This window comes from Microtus oregoni, unplaced genomic scaffold (assembly GCF_018167655.1).
Source record: "Microtus oregoni isolate MIOR12 unplaced genomic scaffold, Mior012 000026F_ref0000081, whole genome shotgun sequence".
Classification (NCBI taxonomy): Eukaryota; Metazoa; Chordata; class Mammalia; order Rodentia; family Cricetidae; genus Microtus; species Microtus oregoni.
In genome coordinates this window covers 12,550,776-12,572,879 of record NW_024543085.1, presented here as the reverse complement: position 1 = coordinate 12,572,879, position 22,104 = coordinate 12,550,776, and the positions used below count along the sequence as shown (strand labels likewise).

General features: G+C 36.2%; 1 protein-coding gene across 1 annotated transcript; it reads right to left on the bottom strand.

The window, feature by feature from the left end:
• Positions 1-9,285: 9,285 nt before the first annotated feature.
• LOC121463469 (transcription initiation factor TFIID subunit 9-like) lies at positions 9,286-10,182 on the bottom strand. Its single transcript, XM_041675707.1, has one exon. The coding sequence runs from the start codon at positions 10,069-10,071 to the stop codon at positions 9,286-9,288; it is 786 nt and encodes a 261-aa protein (XP_041531641.1). The 5' UTR covers positions 10,072-10,182.
• Positions 10,183-22,104: the final 11,922 nt, after the last annotated feature.

The window sequence follows — 22,104 nt, the reverse complement described above, 5'->3', positions numbered from 1 at the left end:
ATGTTTTAACTGACTGCTTTTGCTATGAAATGGAGGGTCCCTATTAAATTTACTTCAGGTCATTAGCGGACTTCATTTAAAATTAACTTCCAACCACTGCCCTTAGTAACTATGTATTTTTAATCTCAAGAGTCAACTGCTGATGGTAGTCTCAAAAGGAAAAGACTGAGAATAAGACAACTCTAAGCTTCCTTCTAATAATTGCAAGGAGACCTGCCTCCTTATTCATGGCCAGGAAAGGGTTTAATGTAAGAATGTCTCTCTCTCTCTCTCTCTCTCTCTCTCTCTCTCTCTTTCCCTCCCTCCCTCCCTCCGTCCCTCCCTCCCTCCCTCCCTCCCTCTCTCTCTGTCTTTCTTGCTCCCTTTTTATTAATATCAAACAATACTCTCTTGGGTTAAGTGGTGAGTTTTTTTTCCTAAAATAATTCCTGATAATATTTTACAGGTGCAAGTGTTAAACAGACAGAGACAGCTAGGTAGATAAACATGAGGAAGGCAATGTTTCCCGAAAGAAGATAAAGATAGAAGACTAAATTTCCTCATTTGTCGCGTTCCGCATAAAGCAACTGTGCTGGATTTGTTGTTATTGTGGTTCATTAAAGCTATTAACAAGCAAAAGTGCATTCAGATGACTTTTTCCAAACAGCAGAAAATCAGTTTACCACCACTGCTATTTAAATATCTTCTAACTGGCAAAATTAAACCATGTCTCTTTACTTATTTATTGCACTTGTGAAAAGATTAATGGGGATGTGATTCCTTGAGGCTTTTACATATAACCCCTCCACAAAGAACGAAATTATACAGTTTGGCAAATGAACTAAATTAGCTACATTTATTTAAATAATCACTATAGAGGAAACAATAAATCAACAACATTCTGCACAAAAAAAGTGTTTACAGAGTGTCTTGTAATTTGTTTTATCAAGGACACAGACTTTTTGCTCTTAGCTAATCTTGCTTCTAACACTCTATTATTACATCAGCCATTAATGAGTATTTGCAATAGAAATTTAACCAAGGCTTTGGAGCAGAGGAATAGAAACCAGAAACCAATTCCACCTACATCCTGGTGCAGTTACCCTGAGACACATTCTTCTAATAAACATGTTGTCAAAGGTTTCTAATAACTTTGGAGACAGTCAAAATTAAATGGCAGAGCTTTGTTAAGTCTGGGGAAAAAGATGATTTGAATAGTCATAATCGTGCAATTATCTCAGTCTTTCTATATTTCAAAGGGCTCTGTCCATATCTGTGTCTATATCAGAAGTAAGTGAGTAGGGAGCTCTAATGCTGAACCTGTGATATATTCATAAATCAGCTCTTTCAGAGCCCGTCACCAGCACCATAATGAGGGTCATTATTCAGGCAGAGTGTCAAAACTACTATCAAAGGACCTTCTCAGAATTACAATCATTCTGTTTCTTGTTAAATAAGCAATGTAGTACACAAAAATGGCAAACAAGGCCCAGGTCAATTTGATACAGTGTGGGGGCACAGAGATCTCTAGAGTAATTTACCTTCTGGGAATTCTGATGGCTAGTGAGATGAATTATACACACCCTCAAAACAGATTAATGGTAATAAAGCCCTTTCAACATTTTTACCACAAAACCTTTGCAAATTGCTCATAAGCAACTTTAGAAACAAAGCTGGGAGAGAAATGACTTGATCCTGCTAGAGTTGAACCTCAACAAAATAAAAGTTATCATCTTAAAAATGTATATCAGTGGACCCAGAAAAGTTTAATGTGACTAACATAGCTTTGGTCATTACAAAGATGGGAAATTATGAATTATTTCATGTTAACACATTCCCACATCTGTGGAAGTTCTTGTAGATTCACTCACAAAAGAACATGTAGCAGTATTTGTCACAGATATACATAAACTCTAGAACATTCAACAGTAATATAGGGAAGAATTTTAGAAAATCCCGTTTTCTCCAGTAGACACAGTGTTATAGATAGAGAAAGACAACAAAGGTGGTTTTATAAAATCTTTCATTCTTTGTATGTCAAAAAAGACATACAAAGAATCTTTAGAATTACATGGCTATTAAATATATCAGTAAATCTTGCAAGGGATGTTTAACTCATCTCTCTCTCTCTCTCTCTCTCTCTCTCTAGTGTGTGTGCATGTGTGTGTGTGTGTGTGTGTGTGTGTGTGTGTGTGTGCGTGTGTGTGTGTAGGTAGTGCTCAACCTAAGGTTTGCTGGCCAGTGAGCCCCAGGAATCTGCTTGTTTCCTTCTCCCTAGTGCTTCAATTATGAGTGTATTCTACCATACACTTCTGAGGACCAAACTCAAACCCTCATGCTTCTATGGCAAGCACTTCATCCACTAAGCTATCATCCAGCCTCCCAGACCATGCCCTTGAGCAACCTAACCAGAAAATGATTCAGCACAATAGACAAGCTTGTCAAAACTTCATGGGCAAGAGTTTGGGGAACTTTTGTCTTCCTGACCAAAAAAAAAATAATATGTTTGCAAGAGAGTTTGACAATATGAATAAAATTTTTAAGAACTATCTGTTCAAATCTGAATATGAACTCAACACTTAAAGAAAATATTCTTAACAATACAATTATATATGGAAATAATAATCAAATGTAAATATCTGATCTGGCTATGTAGATATACATATCAGTTACAAGGGAGTTCGAAGCAGGAAGACCACATGTTCAGGAGCATTAACATTGAAAGGAAGAAAAAATGAGACTTTTGGAATACTTGAACACTAATTTTAGGCATGCTTTATGCTAGTATATTTTATTTTATTTCATTTATTGTGTGAGAGAATCTTACTCTGTGCCCCAAGATGGTCTGGAACTCACTGTAGATACCAACCTGACTTTGAACTCATAAAGATCTTTCTGACTCTTTCTCTTAAATGCTGAGATTAAAGGCATGTGTACCACCACACTGATCTCTATTATACTTCTGTTATTAAGTTTAGATGTAGCAATACTGATTAAACACAACAATATTCTTAATAAATCTTTCACTAAGTTTTAAATCCCAGTTTTTGAGCCTGAGTTCAAAAAGTACAAAAAAGGAGATAAACTGTAATAAGTTTTATATATCATGGCAGATCAGAGTCTCAATAAGTAAAAGGCTATTTAAAATGAGAACATTTTAGGTCAAGTAAAGAAAAAATGAAAATAAAGTAATAATAAATATGAATAAAATCTTTGCATATTGCATGCATAGTTATTCAAATAGCTTTTAATAGCCTTTGGGAAAGGAAAGGGTGGAAAAGCTAAACACTCCATGGGTACTAATTTACAACCAAAATTTCCAGGTTAAACTTAAATTGTAGGGGACAATGAAAAACTGTTACATGTAGAGTATATGAATAAACTAGAAAGGGGGACTTTGATTCTTTCCATCATAAAAAACTGATAAATATGTATTTTATTGTATTTATATGCCTGCTTTGGAAAGAGCACAATTCTCAGTGAAGACAACACAGATATGTTTTAGCTTCACCCTTTCTTACCTGTGGAGTGGTAAACTTGTTCATGCCCTTGACTATTATTTCTGCAAAATGGACACAGTGTTATCCTTCACTCTGAGACTGGGACCATCTTTCCCTCATTCAGTCCAGATCCCCTGGAATTTAAGGTTGTACAGGACACTTGCAGGAAACATTGAGGATTACATAGAAAACACAAGGGGTCTATGAGACAAGAAGGTCTGGGTTCTCAGTTTTCTTCTTTTGTTTTAATTCATGTTTCCAGTTAATTCAAAGAACGGAAGGAGGTTGATGTCTGGTATGATACCCCAACATCCTTCAACAAAGTTGAATATTAAATGACCCAAAGACAGATTAAATTTTACCCAGGATTTGTGGCAGACACCCTAGCAAAGACGTGTGTGGCAGCTGGAAGAACACTGTTGAATCACTCCACTGCTTTCTGTCAAGTTGAAGACTCTGTGACAAGAAATCCTACCTTGTCCAGGCTTCCTCTGTAAGGAAATTGATATCAATGAAATAATCAAAAGCAAACCAATTACATTCTGGTATCTTTTATCCATCTATTTGGATTTAACTATCCTTTAAAAGGTGTTTGCCTTTGAAGGGATGTTCTGTTTTATGCAGAGGTACTCAATTATTTAGATTATACATTTGAATAAACTGTTCACTGGAAGGACCATCCTTGTAATGTAGGACTATTACATTTTCTTGCGTAGTTTACAGATTATTAAACTAATATCAATTTGAACCACACCATCAGTTACTGGATTCTAACCTTTGCCTTTGAGACTTAGCCACTGTAAGGGTCTAGCTACTACCCTATCAATGAGCAACTTGCGTCAATCATTTCAAATTATGCCAAATTATGCAAATTTGATTGGTGAAAAGAATTGTATGAGAAGAGACCACAAAATTTAACTCCAGGAGAGATCATAGGTGAGGTGCGCAGCTGCTCACTGCTGCTGGAGAACTCTCAACAATCCATGGCTGATAAGTGAGGAGTCTCTTGTTTCTAAGTGGCTTTTCCTCACACAGGCAGGTCAGCAGACTGCTCCACAGGAACCTCCTTCTCACAAAAATGGCCATTCCACTTTAACTGTGCATCAAGAAAAGACTACTATGCTTTCTTTGTTCGTGTATCACTTTCAAGACACTAGGTTGTGAATACACGTGCTTATGATGGTGCACACTGTTTATCGAAAATCGCAGGCAACCAGGTTTAAATTCTTCACAAAATTTGGTTTCATAGATTTCTCAAGCCATCCTAGGTTTTTCTTTCACTGCATTTCACTTTTAAATTACATAAAATATAGTTCTTTGCTGGAAAAGAAATCACACAAACATCCCCTGTCCACCTTACTAATATATTGAAAGAAATACATTTGTTGTGGGTAATAAATAAAGACATATTTTATAAATATCTTATGGAAAATATTAAAGAGCATCTCACTCAGAAATGGCAAACCACAGACTTTATTCTCCAGTGTGATTTGTTTGGAAAACTGGCTTTGCAACTGTCTATTTACATATTCTCAGTCCCACATCACTTGTTTATATTTTCCACCTGGTCACCGAACGAATTTGTGATGGCTATTGGAGAATCTTGCTTGTTAAACTGTCTTTGTTTTAACAGATAAATTGAGGGTCAGAGAGGTTAAGTGGATGCTCAAGATCCAACAGCGAGTTAATGGCATATGGGGGAGGAGGACCGGGCAATCTCAATGCCTTGTTAGTGCCTTTTTCTCAAACCTCAGCTGATTCCATGCTATGAACAGGCAAACGGAAATTTTTACAACATATTTCCTTGTGTTTCAATTAAAGGATTCAAATTTGTGAATTTCTTCTGTTATCGGGAATGGGCTGGGGGTAGGGTTGGTCAAGTCAGCAAAGCGCTGCTTTGCCACATGAGGACCAGAGTTTGTCTCTAGCATCCACGTAAAAAGCCAAGCGTGATAACATGGGAATGCAGAGAGGCAAATCCCTGTGGCATGCTGGCTAGCCAGCCTAGTCTAATTAATGACACCCCCTCATTCGCATTAGACATGCTGTCTCAAAAAAAACAAGGTAGAGGGCTCCCGAGGAATGATGCCTAAAGTTGACTTCTCGTCTAACTCATATATGCACCTACATGCACACTTACACACTCACACACCATACAAACATAAACACAAAACAAAAACTAAGTGTACTCTAGCATTTCCCAAAGCATAAGAAAGATGAAAACTGCTTTGGCTTTTTGCTTGTTTTCCTTCCTTTTACGTATAACTAATGGTGATGGTCATTTGTATATGTCGACTTGGCTAGACCAAGCAAGAGCTATTAAGTCCCATGGTGAGTTAGGTGGTCCTGCAGACATTCTGTACATTTAATCACCAACTATAATCAGATGGTTTATGTAAAAATTATCTTTCATAATTTAATAGACCTATTCCATTGAAAGACCTTAAGTTCAGTACTGAAGAATGTGTTCCTAACACACTCACTATTAGCTCTTAGCTAACAGTTTCTACTCTGCTCCTCCTGAAAGCTTGCTGTACTACTAACTATGGACTTGTTAGTTTTGATTCCTATAATCCCACAAACAAATTCATTAATGCAATCAATAATACATTATATATGCACATAATACATATTTAATATATATGGGAAATCTGGTGCAGAAATTTATGAAACTTTTATTTTGTTTCCTGAATTGGTGAATACATGAATCACTCATAATCTTTTTCATTAAATCTATATTTTTTGATTTGAAGTGCTGTTATATCACAAACTGTTTTTTTTAACACATCTAAATGCATTTATATTGATAAAAAGAACCCAAGACTTGGGAATCAGATATCTATTTCATCATTCTTAGAAAAATCTGTTTTATTGTCTTTCATGAGTAAAGAGGAAAGACTTCCTTTGTTACAGAAATATACAAGAGGTCTACTAAAAAAATAACACTTGCAGGAAAGTCTGCACAGGGTTATAATCTGTTTCTACCTCCTGAAGAAGGACCTGGTTAAATCTCCCCTGACCATTACGATTCCCTTGTTTTAAATCTCCAGTCCTGTAAATAATGAAAGAGCAATATCCTTCGAGCATCGTATTGACTGTGGTATCTCTTTGAAGTAAGACTGTGCGTATGAGTTACTCAGATCTTGTTCTTCCACTAATTAAAATCCCTGTATACTTTTTGATGAGGTGAGCTTGTTCAAAGTTTCCCTAATGGTAACATACTTAGCTGACTTTGTAACCAATCAAACTGTCTCCTAGTAGTTAAGACAACAGCGTCATCACCACAAATAAACATCTCTCTTTTATGGCTGAGAGAAGAATAAAAACAAATCATGTTATCAAATAGTTGATCAAATTGATTTTTTTTATTATTTCTAAATGCTGATCTTAGTTTCAACCATATGGTATTTAATTCCACATAAAACTTTACCCATAGACGTGAATGAACAGACTCACAAATGAAACAAGAGCTGCATAATCAGATCTTTGAAAGACAATGATTTACAGTGAACACTGACGGCAGCTCACAGTCATGTAGCAACAGAGAGACAGGTGTGCTGCAGATTGTACTGACAAAGAACGCAGACTGGCACACAGCTCTGACTCCAAAGGCTATTTATCAGAATCATTCTGGGACAGCCAAACATTCAGGTAAACAAGGTTTTGTGTAATCGTGGGAGTTGCAGAGTAATTGATTCGTGTCTGGAGACATAACCTCCATGTGGGTAGGAGGTAGTTTTAAATAGGAGATTTAGGATCTGTGGAGTTTTAGATACATAAACAGATGATTCCCACATTTCATTAGCAACATTAATGTGCATGGCGGTTTGCATTTTAAACACATCAAAGTAAATTATCTGGAATCCTTTAGTTAGCCCCAGAGATGGTGGAAATTTAAAACATAAACATTCACTTGTTTGAATAAATAGTGTTCTTCAAATGTAATTGGTATGGGACTAAATGCTAGTCACAGTGAAAGAAGGGATTTGCCAGGATGTTGGAACAGGAGCAGAACTGTTGTTTCTTCCTGATTCTTGTATTGTTCTTCAAATGTTAGTAATAGCTCTCCAATTCTTTGTGTAGGGTTGAAGCCTCATCCTCATGTACTTCCCAGATCCACTTTAGTGTTTTTAATGGCTGTGGCCCTTGTTCAGTTCTTGTGTAGGCAGCCACATTGGCAAGACCTTATCAGAGTTGTCTCTGACATTTGAAGGAGACAAAGTCTTATAGCTGATGTCCTGACCTCTGACTCTTACAGTCTTTCTGACCCCTCTTCTTGAATAATCTCGAACACTTAGATATATCCCTTGGACTGGGCTTCATAATCTGGCATTTTGACAGGTTAAGAAGCAATAATGGCAATTAAGAAAAGTTGAGAATGGGAGAAATAGTCATCATCAGGGAAGAATACATCAATTGGTTATTCAGTACCAAATTCTCTGAAAATATACATATAGGTAGCATTACGCAGACTGGGCAAGTCATATTTCTGTATTAAGAGATATGGGAATTGACATATACGTATGCATATATATACTTACATGCCATATATTCATGTAGTGACAATTAGTGAGAAATGAAGTCATGAATTTGATAGAAACCTAGGAGGGCCACATGGGTGGGTTTTGAGTTTGGGAAAGGATGCAATTATATTATAATCTAAAAAAAATAATTAAAAATAAATAAATAAGCCGGGCGTTGGTGGCGCACGCCTTTAATCCCAGCACTCGGGAGGCAGAGGCAGGCGGATCTCTGTGAGTTCGAGACCAGCCTGGTCTACAGAGCTAGTTCCAGGACAGGCTCCAAAGCCACAGAGAAACCCTGTCTCGAAAAACCAAAATAAATAAATAAATAAATAAATAAATAAATAAATAAAAAGTCTGAAATACACATAAAATTGTTCTGTTCAGAAATTTAATGTTATGTATAATAATTCATTATATATCAATTTCTCCTAGATTTGTTGTTTGTTTCTTGCTATGAGCTTCTACAAGCAAGAAGAATGAAGAACACTGTTAATCTTATGAACCACATCTCTCTGTGCTCTATCAGACTGCTCAGTTTCAATGTCCTGAAACAGTTACTTGTGTGGGTTTTGTTCAGCTCAATAGTTCCTTCTTTTTCTCCCACATCTAGATTCACTTGTTGCCTCATGCCACCACTGCCAAAGTACAACTTGTTTTTTCTCTGATTTTTAAAATTACAGTTCCTTTTCTTAAATTTATTTCAGATATTTACAGAGTTCTTTAACTTTTTATGTGTCTTTAAATCTCGCTTTTGTAAGTAGAGTTTTCCTGTCCCACAGTTGCTCTCAAAGAAACGCATTGAAACTTATATTAATTGCAAGTGCTCAGCCAATAGCTCAGGCTGTTTCCTAACCAGCTCTTACTTTTTAAGTTAACCTATATTCCTGATTTCTACTCTGTCATGTGGTGGCACCGTTAGTAACATGGCATGCATATCTCCTGCTCCCTCTTTCTCAGGCTGGTAATTCCAGACTCTGTTCTTCTTCCTCCCAGCATTCGCTGTGTCTGTTTGTGTTGCCTAACCATTTTCTGTTCAGCTATTGACCAGTCAGCTTCTTTATTTTTTTTTCAAATTGATAATTGACAATTTTATTTTTTATGCCTAAAGGTTGACCATTACTAGCTCCATTAAAACTCAACATTTCAATTGAAAAGCATGGAAAGCATACTTATTAAATACCCCTTTCTAAAATACAGCTTTAGAACATCTAACATGCTTGCTTAATTTCAGTACAATGGATTCAAGACAAAGTATACATGTTACATGCATCAAGACTAGATTACAAATTATCATAGTCATCATTGTCATCGTCATCATCATCATCGTCCTGTTTTCTTTTCAGTGCCTTTGCTGACTCATTGGCTGTATACTGTGATACCATATTAGTGGTAATCAGAATGTTTTTGGACCCAATTAGTGACAGATTAATCAGAACATTCTGAACTGTTGATGTTGCAGGGATTGAAGCTTTCACAGCAGGGGACTGGAAAGCAGGCATCTGCACTGTGAACCTTTGTCCTGTGAGGGACATTGGGGTGCCCATTTTAGTTGAGACAGACATGGTCTGTGGAGTTAGTGTGCATAGTGTGGGAGTACTTGGTCTGCTAGAAACTGAGCCAACACTTAATCGCAGAATTGTGATTCTTCCTGAAGGAGTAGGTGCCTTTTTTTGCAAAGACTTAATCCTATAGTTTGGAGCAGTTAAAATATATTTATCAGGTGGCAATCTAGGACCTGAGTATGGCTTGATCAACGGCAAAGGGGTTTGATTTCTTTGTCTTGCAATATCTAATAAAAAATCTCTCAGGGGAGAAGTGGAAGACTGATCGGCCCAGCATTGGATTGCCAATTGCACATCGTCTGCATCAACAGTAGCTTTCTTAGCATGGCTGGAATAAATTTTAGCATCATCTAGAATTGTGGTCACATATTGGAAGGCAAACTCCAACATCTGATTTATAACTCTAGGCTCATTTTCTGTAATCTCCATATCCTTCATGATTTGGGCTATCATCTGTGCATCTTTTGGCATGCTCTTGGGAGACGCCATCTTGCCAGACTCCATGAAATCCGGTGATCAGACTTCTTGAGCTAAATCACCCACATTAACGTACTTCAGTCCTGATCTTGATGCAAGTTCTTTGCCTAGTGTGGTTTTTCCAACCCTGGGTGTACTGGTGAGCAGGATGTTCAGAAGCTCTCAGCTTCTTTATTAAACCAAACACAATGACATATATTCACATAGTGTTTCCCAACCACCATGACTCAAAATAATCACACAGAAACTATTTTACTTGCAATGCTGTTTGGCCAATAGCTTAAGCATATTTCTAGCAAGCTGTTATATCCTAAATTAATATGTTCCCATTAATGTGTGCATCATCACGAGGTTATGGCCTACTGACAAAGTTTCAGCTGGCTCCAGCAGAGGTGTCTGTCTCCTACAGGCAGCTACATGGCTTCTCACCCACTCTGCCTATTCTGTCTTTCTCTATCTGCTTGGAACTACCACCTTGCCCTATTCTGCTAAGCCACTGGCTGAAACAGCTTTATTCATTAACCAATAAAAGCAACATATAGACAGAAGGACTTCCTACACCATTTCCACTTTCCTGTTTAAAAAAAAAGGGAAGGTTTTATCTTTAACATAGCAAAAATGAATATAACAAAATATGTATAAGCAAGAATTACAGTTACAATATTTATATCTACTTTATCTTTTATCATAACTAAGGAAAACTATAATTATAACTATTATAATTATATTATTCTTCAACTGCATCAAAGACTCCAGGATATAATATCACCCAAGTTAACAGGAAATATATCGTAAGCAACTTCCAAAAGTCTAGAATTGACAGAGACATCTCACTGCCCGGACAGTCACCTAAAGTTTCTCTGCAATACTGGGACACCTATCTTAGCCTCCAGGTCCATTGTATCTGGCAGACTTTTCTATGAAGCAGGAAGTTTCAAAGACAATTCCATCTATATTGGCAGCTTGTCAGTCACTTTCTTCTGTGTCCTATAATGCAGAATGTCTGACAGACTCTTTCATGAAACAGGAACCCTGTCAGACTGTCTTACCTTCTTTTGGCACCTTTAGCAGTCATTTTTCTGTGGGTTTTGCAAGTCAAGTCAAGTAGTTCAGGCAAGAGCAATCTCTTGCCCAGATGGCTAACAAACTCCACAAGGCTCTTCGATCCTCTTGAAGTAGATTAGTGCTGCCAGGAGCAGATGTGTCTCACTATCATGAAAAGTCGAAGTTCTTAAAACATTTTCCATGCCATATTCTGTTAGTCTTTGAGAGGTTTGAAGAATAACTATCCATCTGAACTATATCTCTGTACATCTAAAAAACCTAACTAACATGACTACAAGCTTGACTATTATAGAAGACTATCTGTTAACCTACATTTCTTAATTCTACATTACATAATTTTAAATGATCTGCACAAACACAATATTTTAATCAAGAGTAGAAATATATATATATATATATATATATATATATTAAAATTGATCTTAAATTTGTATCAATAAACCAAGATCCACACCAATGCAAATCTCTATAGCATATACCTCTTTAAATATAAATAAAACTGATGGAATCCTGGCCAATGAATTTCCATTTCTCCCCAGAACTCTTCACAAGTATACACATGTGTTTGAAAATCAATACTTCCTTATTTAAATTTCTTTTACATAATCCTAGCACATACTTTATTATTCAATTATCCAGACTTTAATGTGTATTTATTCTTCTCTATTATTAAGCATTTAAGATTTTTTTAAGTAAGGTATTATCTCATGTGTTTCGGGTTTCATAAGATTAGGAGACTACTTGGGGAGTGGGAAATGCTGAGACACTGTTTGTAGATAAACCCTTAACCTCCTATAGTCCACAAGTCAGAAACTGCAGATTCTCCAATAAGATCACATGGTTGTCGTCCTCCTCCTCCTTCTCTTCTTTCTCTTCTTCTTAGTCTTCCTCCTCCTCTTCTGCCCTCTCTTTCTTGTAAAATAAAGTTAAAAGAGATTACCATGAATTTCAACTCCATTTATTGCCAGACTTCCCAATATAGTACAAGAGTAATCAAATTTCAGATTTTAATAATAGTGTTCCTATCATTTATATAATTATAACCAAATGCTTGTATTTTAGAATTAGAATTTTGAGGGATGGAGAAATGGTTCAGTGGTTGAGTAACTGTTACTCAGACAGAGGACCTGGGTTCTGTTTCTAACACTGACATGGTGGCTTGCAATCATCTCTAAACTAAAGTTCCAAGGACATGATAGCTTTTTCTGGCCTCTGTGGGCATTAGGCACACACATGATACACATAAAAGCATGTATGGGAATACTTCTACACATAAAACAAAATATAAATAATTTTTAAAGTAAGAGATTGATCACCAAACTGGAAGAGTAGAATAAAGCCAAATGTTATTACTGCATTAAAAGTACATACGTTGCCCACAAACCACTGAAGAAAAAAGGAAACAAAGCAGCACCCAGCGTTACTGTAGAGATCCATAGCCTTGACACTGACGGTTCTTGCAATCTCCACCACCACTGGCTTTGATACAATGAACAGATGCAGGCTTGTTTGTGCCAGAATTAAGGTACCATATTCATTATATCCTCTTGTAGTGCCAACATCTGGAAAGGCTGCTTTACAGTACAGTGGACTAGTGAAAGTCAAAGGGTGTGTCTGTTTCACCAAAAGTACAAACATCAATACAAGCCAAGGAACAGACCCAAGGCGATATCATACACTCGAAAGAACAACACTTTTAGTATTGGATATAAATGAAATGGAATGTAAAATTTAAAAAATGTTTTAAGAAAATTTAACGACCATTAAGAAAATACAGGGAAAATTTTTAATAAAGTTGGAAAAATATTAATCAATAAAAGCAAGAAACTTCACAGAGATAATGAATTTTAAATGAAAAATCTATAACTGAAAAATCTTGTCATTCAAATGTCAAATATAAGATTATGATAGCCAGTTCTAAGTCATTAAGAAAAAAAAATCTCTGAACTCACAGGAAAATTAGTGAAAAACGCAATTAGAAGTTAAAAAAAAAATCATGGAACAATATCAAAAAAGCAAACGTTTAAACTATTACTTGAAAATCATAACAGAAAACTTTTAAAACGTTTAGAAATCTAAATATATGTAAGCAAGTATGTATGTATAAATATTTTGGTATCAGAAGGTCAAATGTCTTTAAAATCAGTTTCTATCCTACTAAGACTTCAACAGTCCTGAGATCATTTTCATACATAAAACAAACAACAGTTACAGACTCAACCAAACTATTCACACATATTTGTGCACACACAGACATACATGTGATGTGGTAGGGATGGTGTGTGTGTGTGTGTGTGTGTGTGTGTGTGTGTGGTTCTGCGAGGCAATTAAAATTTTGAAAAGAGGCAATCAAATTAAGAGTGGGGTGACATTGGAGGGTTTTGAGGGAGAATAGCTAAAAGTACCAGAAGGGAGGACAGTGAGGAAGAAAGTGTTGCATTTCAATTTCAATTAAAGTATTAAAATTTTCAAATTAAAACTTCAACAATCTGTTTTAACCACACTGTCAGAGAATCTTTAAACTCACAAGAGAGCATAACCTTGCACACATAGGAGTCCGAGATACTAGAGCATAACCTAGCACACACGGAAGTTCGAGGCCACTAGCAGCAGGTTTCTCAGGTGACACCTTACAGAGGAGGGAAGCAGGAAGCCTGCAGCTAAGTTATGAGAAAGTGAGTTCACTAATACCTACCTGGAAATATTTTGTCCAAGAAAATTGCCCTTATGACATAAAGGCAAGATGAATAGAGTCAGAAGCAGAAGGTGTTCATTACCACTGTGCCATCTTGAAATGCTAACCAACTACTGGGGTTTTCCTGGGGAACCCTGTTTCCCCCACTCTCAGCATGTCGGTTGTTCTTTGTGCAGGGTTAAGGCCTTATGGTATGGCAATACCAAATGGTCAGACCAGAAAACATGAAAGCAACATTAAACAAACTGAGCAGGTTATATTCAGGAATATATTTGTATATGTTGTATACATAATATGTGTATATATACATATACATAAACATATACATGCATGCACACACAGACACACACATTCACACAAATGTAACAGCAATTAGTGAAAAAAGAGGCCATGAGTTTGATAGAGAGCAAGGGAGGGTTTAGGAGCAAGAAAAGGAAAGGGGAAAATGATGTAATGATATGAGAATATTTAAAAAGATATTAAATGGATCTAATAGAAATAAAAGGAGCTAGTTGTTAGTATAAATCATGGCATATGAAATTTACTGGGAAAATAAGTACATTGTCATAGAGAATCATCTCATATTTAATAATGATAAGTAATCACATTCATAATATGAAGAATATAATATTCTTAAATAGAAGAGCTACAATTATCAAAAGGATATACAACACAGAAATGTAAACATCACATCATCAAAATGAGAAAAAGCTGGGAGGAAATATAAATTGTCTTTGTCCACAATCAAAGCAAAATTGTTTTCAACTTAAACCATCCTCGTATAACTATAAAATGTCTGATAAGCCCTGTGATAGCTATGGGGGGAAAAAGGAGACACAGGAAGTAGTAAAAGTAAGATATCAAAGAATGCATCAAGAAATAATTACATAATCATGTGGGAAGATGGAAAGAGGAGAAAGCAACGAATGTAGGGTCTATAATAGAGCCAGAAAAATTAGCATAATGGCAGTACTATGTTCTTCCCCATTAACAATTTCCTTGGAAGAAAATGGAGTAAATTTTGCATTTAAAACATATAGAGAGGCTGAATGGACTCAAAAATATGCTACTGACAAGACTCGTTTTATTTCAAAGGACACACATAGATCAAAATTGAAAGTTAAGGAACATGTAAATACAGGTCACAAAATAGCTGAGGTGGCCACCACTGGATGAGATACATTAGTATTACAACAGGATAAATGAATATTTCATCAACAAAACAGAATAATTTTTATATGAGCACTGAATTCTGGGTCTCTTCAATATAAAAACAAATATTAAAAGATTTGAAGAGAGAAAGCATAGAGTAACAGTAAGAGACTTCAGGACTAGATTTTCAGCATAGGTCATCCAGCCCATAATTAATAATCAGCACCAGACTTCTCCTGTGTGTGAAACAGGGCTGACATCAGATATTCAAATCATTTCATCAAAAAAACAGCAGGACATATACTTTTCTCTAGTCCTTATTTCTCCAGAATAGAGTAGCTCACATGACTGGGAACAGAACTAGTTTTAACAAATTGAAGAGGATTAAAATTGTAACAGTATTATTTTCTAGCCAAACTGATGTAAGAACAGAAATCAATAAAAGAGGAAAATTTGAAAATTGAGAAATGCCTGAAAATGCCACACCATGATCATGAATTGATCAACAAGGAAAATACAATGAAAATTTAATTGCATCTTTAGAAATCAGGTCTGGTAGGTGCAGGACTATAACTTTGGCTACCGGTGACTAAGGCAGAAGGATCCCAAATTTATATACTGATTGGGCTCCAAGAGATCAAGGCTATCCTGGGCAAACTTACTGAGAATGTAAAATAAAATATCAAAAGAAGCCAGGCAGTGGTAGCACACCCCTTTAATTCCAGCACTTGGAAAATAGAGGTAAGATGAACTCCTTGAGTTCAAGGCCAGCCTGTTCTGCAAAAGCTAGTTCTAGGACAGGGTCCAATGCTACAGAGAAACCCTGTCTCATAAAACCATAGATAGATAGATAGATAGATAGATAGATAGATAGATAGATACAATATCAACAGAAAGATGGGGATGAATACATTATTTAATTGGAAGAAAAATTTCTTATCATACACAAGACACAAGTTTTAATACCCAGTACAGAAAAAAATGACATAAGCAATCAGTAACAACAAAAGAAAAAAAGAAAAAAAATCTTGAGGCAAACAAAAATAATGATTCAACTTACCAACTTTCTATGATGAAGCAAAAGCAATTCTAAGAGTGAAGTCTCTAGCAATAAATGTGTGTATAAAAGATTCAGACTATGCAATCTAAGCATACTCAACATGTTAGAAAAAACTGTAGAGATAAATAATGAAAATGAATGAAGAAATAAGTAGCAACAGAGACTATAAAATCAATACCAAATCAATAAGACAAAATGACTTTCCTAAAAATGAAACAAAGATTTCCTTGACTGAGAAAAAAAACAGGAAAAATGGAATAGATGAAGTAAGAAATGGAAGACAAGTGATTATAGTTGATCACAAAATACAAAGGATTGTAAGAAACTGGATTGGCCATTACCTGTGTTTTTTTTTTTGGCAGAACTAAGCAAATATTAACATACATAAAGCCTATGAAGATTGAATGATAAAAAATAGAAAATGACTAAACCAGTAATTAATAAAAGGTCGGAATCAAGCAAAAAGTGTATCATAGGAAAACTCAGAATTAATGAGTTTACTAATGAATCATACCAATAATAAACAACTAAACTAAAATCACCTTTTTCATTTTTTGGCTGCATGCGTATTGTTCTCTCAACAAAAAGAATAAGTGAGTTAGTCTCAAGCTTTTTTTATAAGCAAATGAGCACCTGAAAGATAAAGTTGAAAAGAAAACTATAAGAAAAGCACAGAGCAGAATCTTTATAGAAGTTTGAATTTAAGATCCTCTACAATATCACAGCAAAAAAGAATCCAACGTCATTACATAAGAAGTCTACAGACATCAGAGTTCCCAAAGAGAAGCCACAATTATCATCTCCGTTTGAAAAAACAAAGATACAAGTGCTTATTCTTGCAACTTTTTATCTTATTATTTTTTTGGGGAATTTCACACATAGATATAATTAGTTTTAGTCACTTCTCCACCATTATCTTTTCATGCCCCTTCACACCAAAATCCCATTCCCAATACATCCCCTCCCACTCTTATGTCTGTTCTTTCTGTGATGCACTGGGTTGTATTTTTGCATCTTCCATCCAATACATTGGAGGTGTCTGACCAGAGCACTTTATCAAGAAAAAAAATTCTCTCTCTCTCTCTCTCTCTCGCTCTCTCTCTCTGTCTCTCTCTGTCTCTCTCTCTCTCTCGCTCTCTCTCTCTGTCTGTCTCTCTCTGTCTCTGTCTCTCTCTCTCTCCCCCTCTCTCTCTCTCTCCTCTCTCCTCTCTCTATCTCTCTATCTCTGTCTGTGTGTGTGTTCCCACTATTTAGAAGGACTGTCAAAATAAAGATTTGAAAAATATTAGATATTAGTTGATTTTTTTTCCTTTGGAGACAGCATTTCTTTGTGTAGCCTTGACTGTCCTGGAGCTAGCTAGCTCTGTACACCAGGATGATCTCAAACTCACAGAGATCCACCTGCCTTTGCCTCCCGAGTGCTGGGATTAAAGGCATGCACCACCACAGCCTTGCTTGTCTTTGTTTTTATGTGTGATTATATTCTTTCTGCCAAAATAAAAATAATACCTGACTAAAAATAAATAAATAATAATTAAAACCAAGGACAGAAAAAAATCATAAAAAATATCTTGCAGGATATAAGAAAAATGAGCATTTACTAGAGAGAGGGCTCAATGGTTAAGAGTGCTTTGCTCTTCCAGAGGACCGGAGTTTTTTCCCACTACCCACATCAGGTGGATTGCAAACTTCTGTAATTTCAGCTCCAGTAGATCCAATGCCCTTTTCTAACCTCCATGAGCATTTTACGTACATGAAGTACACATTCAACACACACATACACACTACACACACACACACACACACACACACACACACACACACACACACACAGAGTTTAGTGATCATTATAGAGTCTTCCAAATAATGATGTGGCTTATATCATACTCAGTAACCTTACTAAAGTGCATCTAGATGTGCCTTTCAGTCTGATGTAATCCAGTTCTTAAGAGTATCTCGGGTGGGTGCTAAACAGCCTGGTTAAGAATCATACACTGCTTAAATTGAAAGTCATCACTTAACACTGACCCTGGCTGGGTGTGTACTTCAAAATCTTCTTTTCAGAAAGTTGACTATTCTGTCATTGTGTTTACTTGAAAAGTTCTTTGACAGAGGGTCTCTGAAGAGCAAAACAGAGTATTTCTTGACTAAAATTTTAAGGGAACAGCTTGAAGAAATGACCACTTTCAATCTGTAGTTCTCCGAGGGGGTTGACTCACCTTCATCATTGATCTTTCTGTTTGAAGTGCTCATTTAGCATCCTGACACAGGCTAGGGCCGCACTGCGTGATGCTGATGATACTTTTGTCAATGTGAAGAATGTGGTGCCATTGTTAGTGAAACTGTACAAGAAACAGAGACCTTAATATGTACCATCTGTTTTACAAGAAAGCTCGGTGTGGTAATGCATTCGCAATACCAGAAGCAATTTCTCTAAGACATGAAATGAACATATGTTGTCTAAGAGCCTTCAGGCTGACATTGAAAAAAGAGAAAAGATAGGACTTCAAGGCAAATACTGTCCCAGTAGTAAGACTGCCAGATCCAATATGGCTCAGCCTATTGACAAGTCTCTGGTGAACAACTTCATATAAAGATTTTCACGTTGTTATTGCTGCACGGCGCTGTGGCCCAGCCTTTCTGGGAGGGTGGAGTGGTGCAAGGCACCTTCTTTGTCATTCTGGTTACTCTGCTGTTTGAAAGCAACAGATGCTGTCAGAAAAAGTCAGACCTTATGATCAAACGCTTGAACTTTCGTTTTCTAGAGCAAACATGAAATAACAACTTCCTGTGAGGGCGAAGAGTGCTTGTTTTTAAGATAGATTTGGAAATATGGTGGTGAACACTATACAAAAATACCAAGCTATTTAACATGAATGCAGCTATGAATTGTATTGATGGTGGTTTATGTAATTATCATATATGTGCCTGTGCATACAGGCCAGCATGTACTGAGCATGTACTAAGACTTTTGGTGTCATATGCCAGATAAAAATCTAATATAGAAGTATAACATAGAAGTATAATATTTTATATGTATTTTAAACATATCCATGTATGCATGTTTATTGCAGTATCTACATGACAATAAATATGTGTAAGTGTGATACTTAAGTGAGTATTATGAGACTTTATAAACGCCAAATGACTGCTCGTTAAAATCATGGAAATGACAAAAAGTTAAGTAGCTCAACAAATGTTAGTTTGCTTACATTTCAGTTCCAAAGATTCATTGTGGGTTTAAATTATTCTATGCCATAATCAGGCTTAGTTCTTCATAAACATGTCAATGTAAAACATAAGCCTACATAAAAGAAAAAGTTGAAAAAGACAGCGGCAAACTAAGAACCAGAAATGCTGACTTTGAGAGTCCCATCTTCATTTACAAGGTGCATGGCCTGAAGAACGTCTGACCTCGGGTCAGCCTTCAAAGCCTCAATTATTTCATCTTTATAGAAGGGGATTGAACTAAAATCATCTTCAAGATTCTTTCCAAATTTAAGAATTAAATTATAACTACAAGTAGACAATCACTAAGCCTTAGTTTAAAAGGAGAAGTGGTGTTTAAAATACAAAGTCAAGATAATTAATTAACTCATTTGTTTTACAAATTTTGTGTTTAAAATTAGACTGATCTGTAGGAAAATTGGATTAAACAAACTAAAGGCAAAGAGCAGCTCTATTTTATTAATATCTCAATTTTTAAGATATAACATACACGCTGTTCATCCTTCATTTAAATTTTTCTTGGGAAACCAGAAGAAACTACTTTGTAACTTACCTATTAGTACATAGAAAGGGGAGAAAAGAAACTAAAAGTCCCTCTCCTATTTTTGGTGGTGACCTAGCTGAATACCTTTAGAACTATAGACTTATTTGACAATCACTTTTGTCAGTTTTTATTTTATTTTCTAAGATTCTTTATCTTCTACTTTGGTGTCCACAGTCCATGATACCTTTCTAAAAATCAATTTATTTATTATGTATACAGTATTCTGTCTGCATGGTTGCCTGCAGGCTAGAAAAAGGCACCAGCTCTCATTATAGACAGTTGTGAGCTACCATGTGGTTGCTGGGAATTGAGCTCAGAGCCTTGGAAGTTAGCTCTTATTCTCTGAGCCATCTCTCTAGTCCAAGCATCCACAACTTATTTCATTCTTCCCTGATGCTGTTCACAGCTTCATCTCAAAGATGAGTTTAGTGCTGTTGTGACTTTCCTCGGTGTTCTAGATCCTGTCATTTAAGATGCAAATAGAGCTCTCTAATACAGAAATACGCAAACAGCATTTGAGTTATAACTTATAAAATATTTTTCATATCCCAAACTGGCACTCTAACTTTAATAAAAAGAATTCTTGATTGCTTTGCACCCCTTATGTCTACTCCATGATCACAATCACCAATCCTCTGTTATTTATGAAATATATTCTATACACTGCAGAGCCACACAGAGTAGTAACCTCTCTGGTTACCACCACATTGAGGGCTTTATTCAAACCATTTCCTGGTCTCTCACCCTGTCAACAGTAAGGAGTGGATCAACAGGGACGCTTCTCTTTTCCATGGGTCAGAGGAAAGCCACCGAGGAAATTCACTTCCAACCCCACGAAGTTCAAAGGCACTGGCCTGAGTGGTGTGTGTGTGTTTATTCAGGAACATGTGGATCTGGTGAGTGCGAGGAGATTGGCTCAGTATGGCTCAGATGCAAGTGGTTGAGTATAATTGATTTTTAATGGGCTGGCTACCTGCCACCAGATGTTCCTCAATTAGGTATGCCTTCAAAACCAACACAGCTGCTTCTTTCCTGCCGGCTCTCCAGTGACAGATGTATCGTTACAGCGCCGGTCGTATCTGTGTAGAGAGCTCTCCACCAGCCATGCTCTGGCTCTAGAATTGTTAATAACATCCCCTTTGTCTTTCGAAGGTATTCCAATTTAGACAACATACCTCATGGGCATCCTGTTTGTCACGATGTTCATTCCCCGAACAAAGAAAACCAGACGAGGTTCTTGTCCTGTCACGGCAATGACCGTGTTAACGTCACACACAAAGAGAATCATTAAAGACTTAGAAGGAATTTATAGGTTGTGTTTTGTCTAACAATTCCCATAAATTCCTGAGTTTTTCTCATTTTGTCTCAACTTCTGCATCAGTTTTCAAAGCAGCAATCCAATGTTCTCCCTTTAACCATCCTTGTTTTCTCTCTCCCTCCCTCCCTCCCTCCCTCCATCCATTCCTCCTTTCTTCCCCCCTTTCTCCCCCCCTCTCTCTCACACACACACATGCACATGCACACACATACACACGTTTGCTTCTCCTCCCATATCTCCACCCAGCTGTTTTATTTCTCTATCAAATGTCTAAAGTTCATAACCAAAGGAGACCTTTCTTTTCTATAACTAATGTCTGTCATACAAAAAGTTGATTAAATGACCTCATTCATTTGTTATAAAGAAATTGAAAATCATATTTGGGCATAAAAAGCAAACATCTTATCCTACATCCTACAATATCGTACCTGGTAACTTAATTTTGTAAATGGGAGAATAATACCTTAGTGAAGGTAGGTTCTCTACCGTTTCTATCCTGCCAATCTTATGAGAATACAATGCTGTAATTGTTTAAAAATGTAATACAGCATTCAGTTTTTGGAAGTGACCTGTGGGTTTTTTTTTTATTTGACCAGCACTAGTCCAGTCTATACGTACTAAGACCATATATTCCCCTCTTCCCCCACTCATGAGATTGACAAAATATTTGCCCTCTAGTGGCTGCAGACACAAATCTACATTCTTTTTAAAATACAGATTTTTTTTAAAAAGTTACTTTTATAAAAGTTTTAAAAATATAATCCGTAGAATAATAACAAAACACAGCAACCCTATTCTTCTGGACAATTATTTTTACATTACTAAAACTGTTAGTTAATATACCATTTATAGAGTTTTGAATTTTAAATGTCCTCTTATAGAAATTTCACCATCCACCTTCCCATCACTAACTGGACTATCCTCTTCAGTATATGACAGTTTTCAGTAACTAAATGACTGCTGTTTTACCCTTCTAGGCAAATACTGTTAAAGTTCAA

Bases quoted from the DNA above. Each gene is read 5' to 3' on its own strand.
- LOC121463469 (XM_041675707.1), bottom strand. From the start codon at position 10,071: ATGGAGTCTGGCAAGATGGCGTCTCCCAAGAGCATGCCAAAAGATGCA.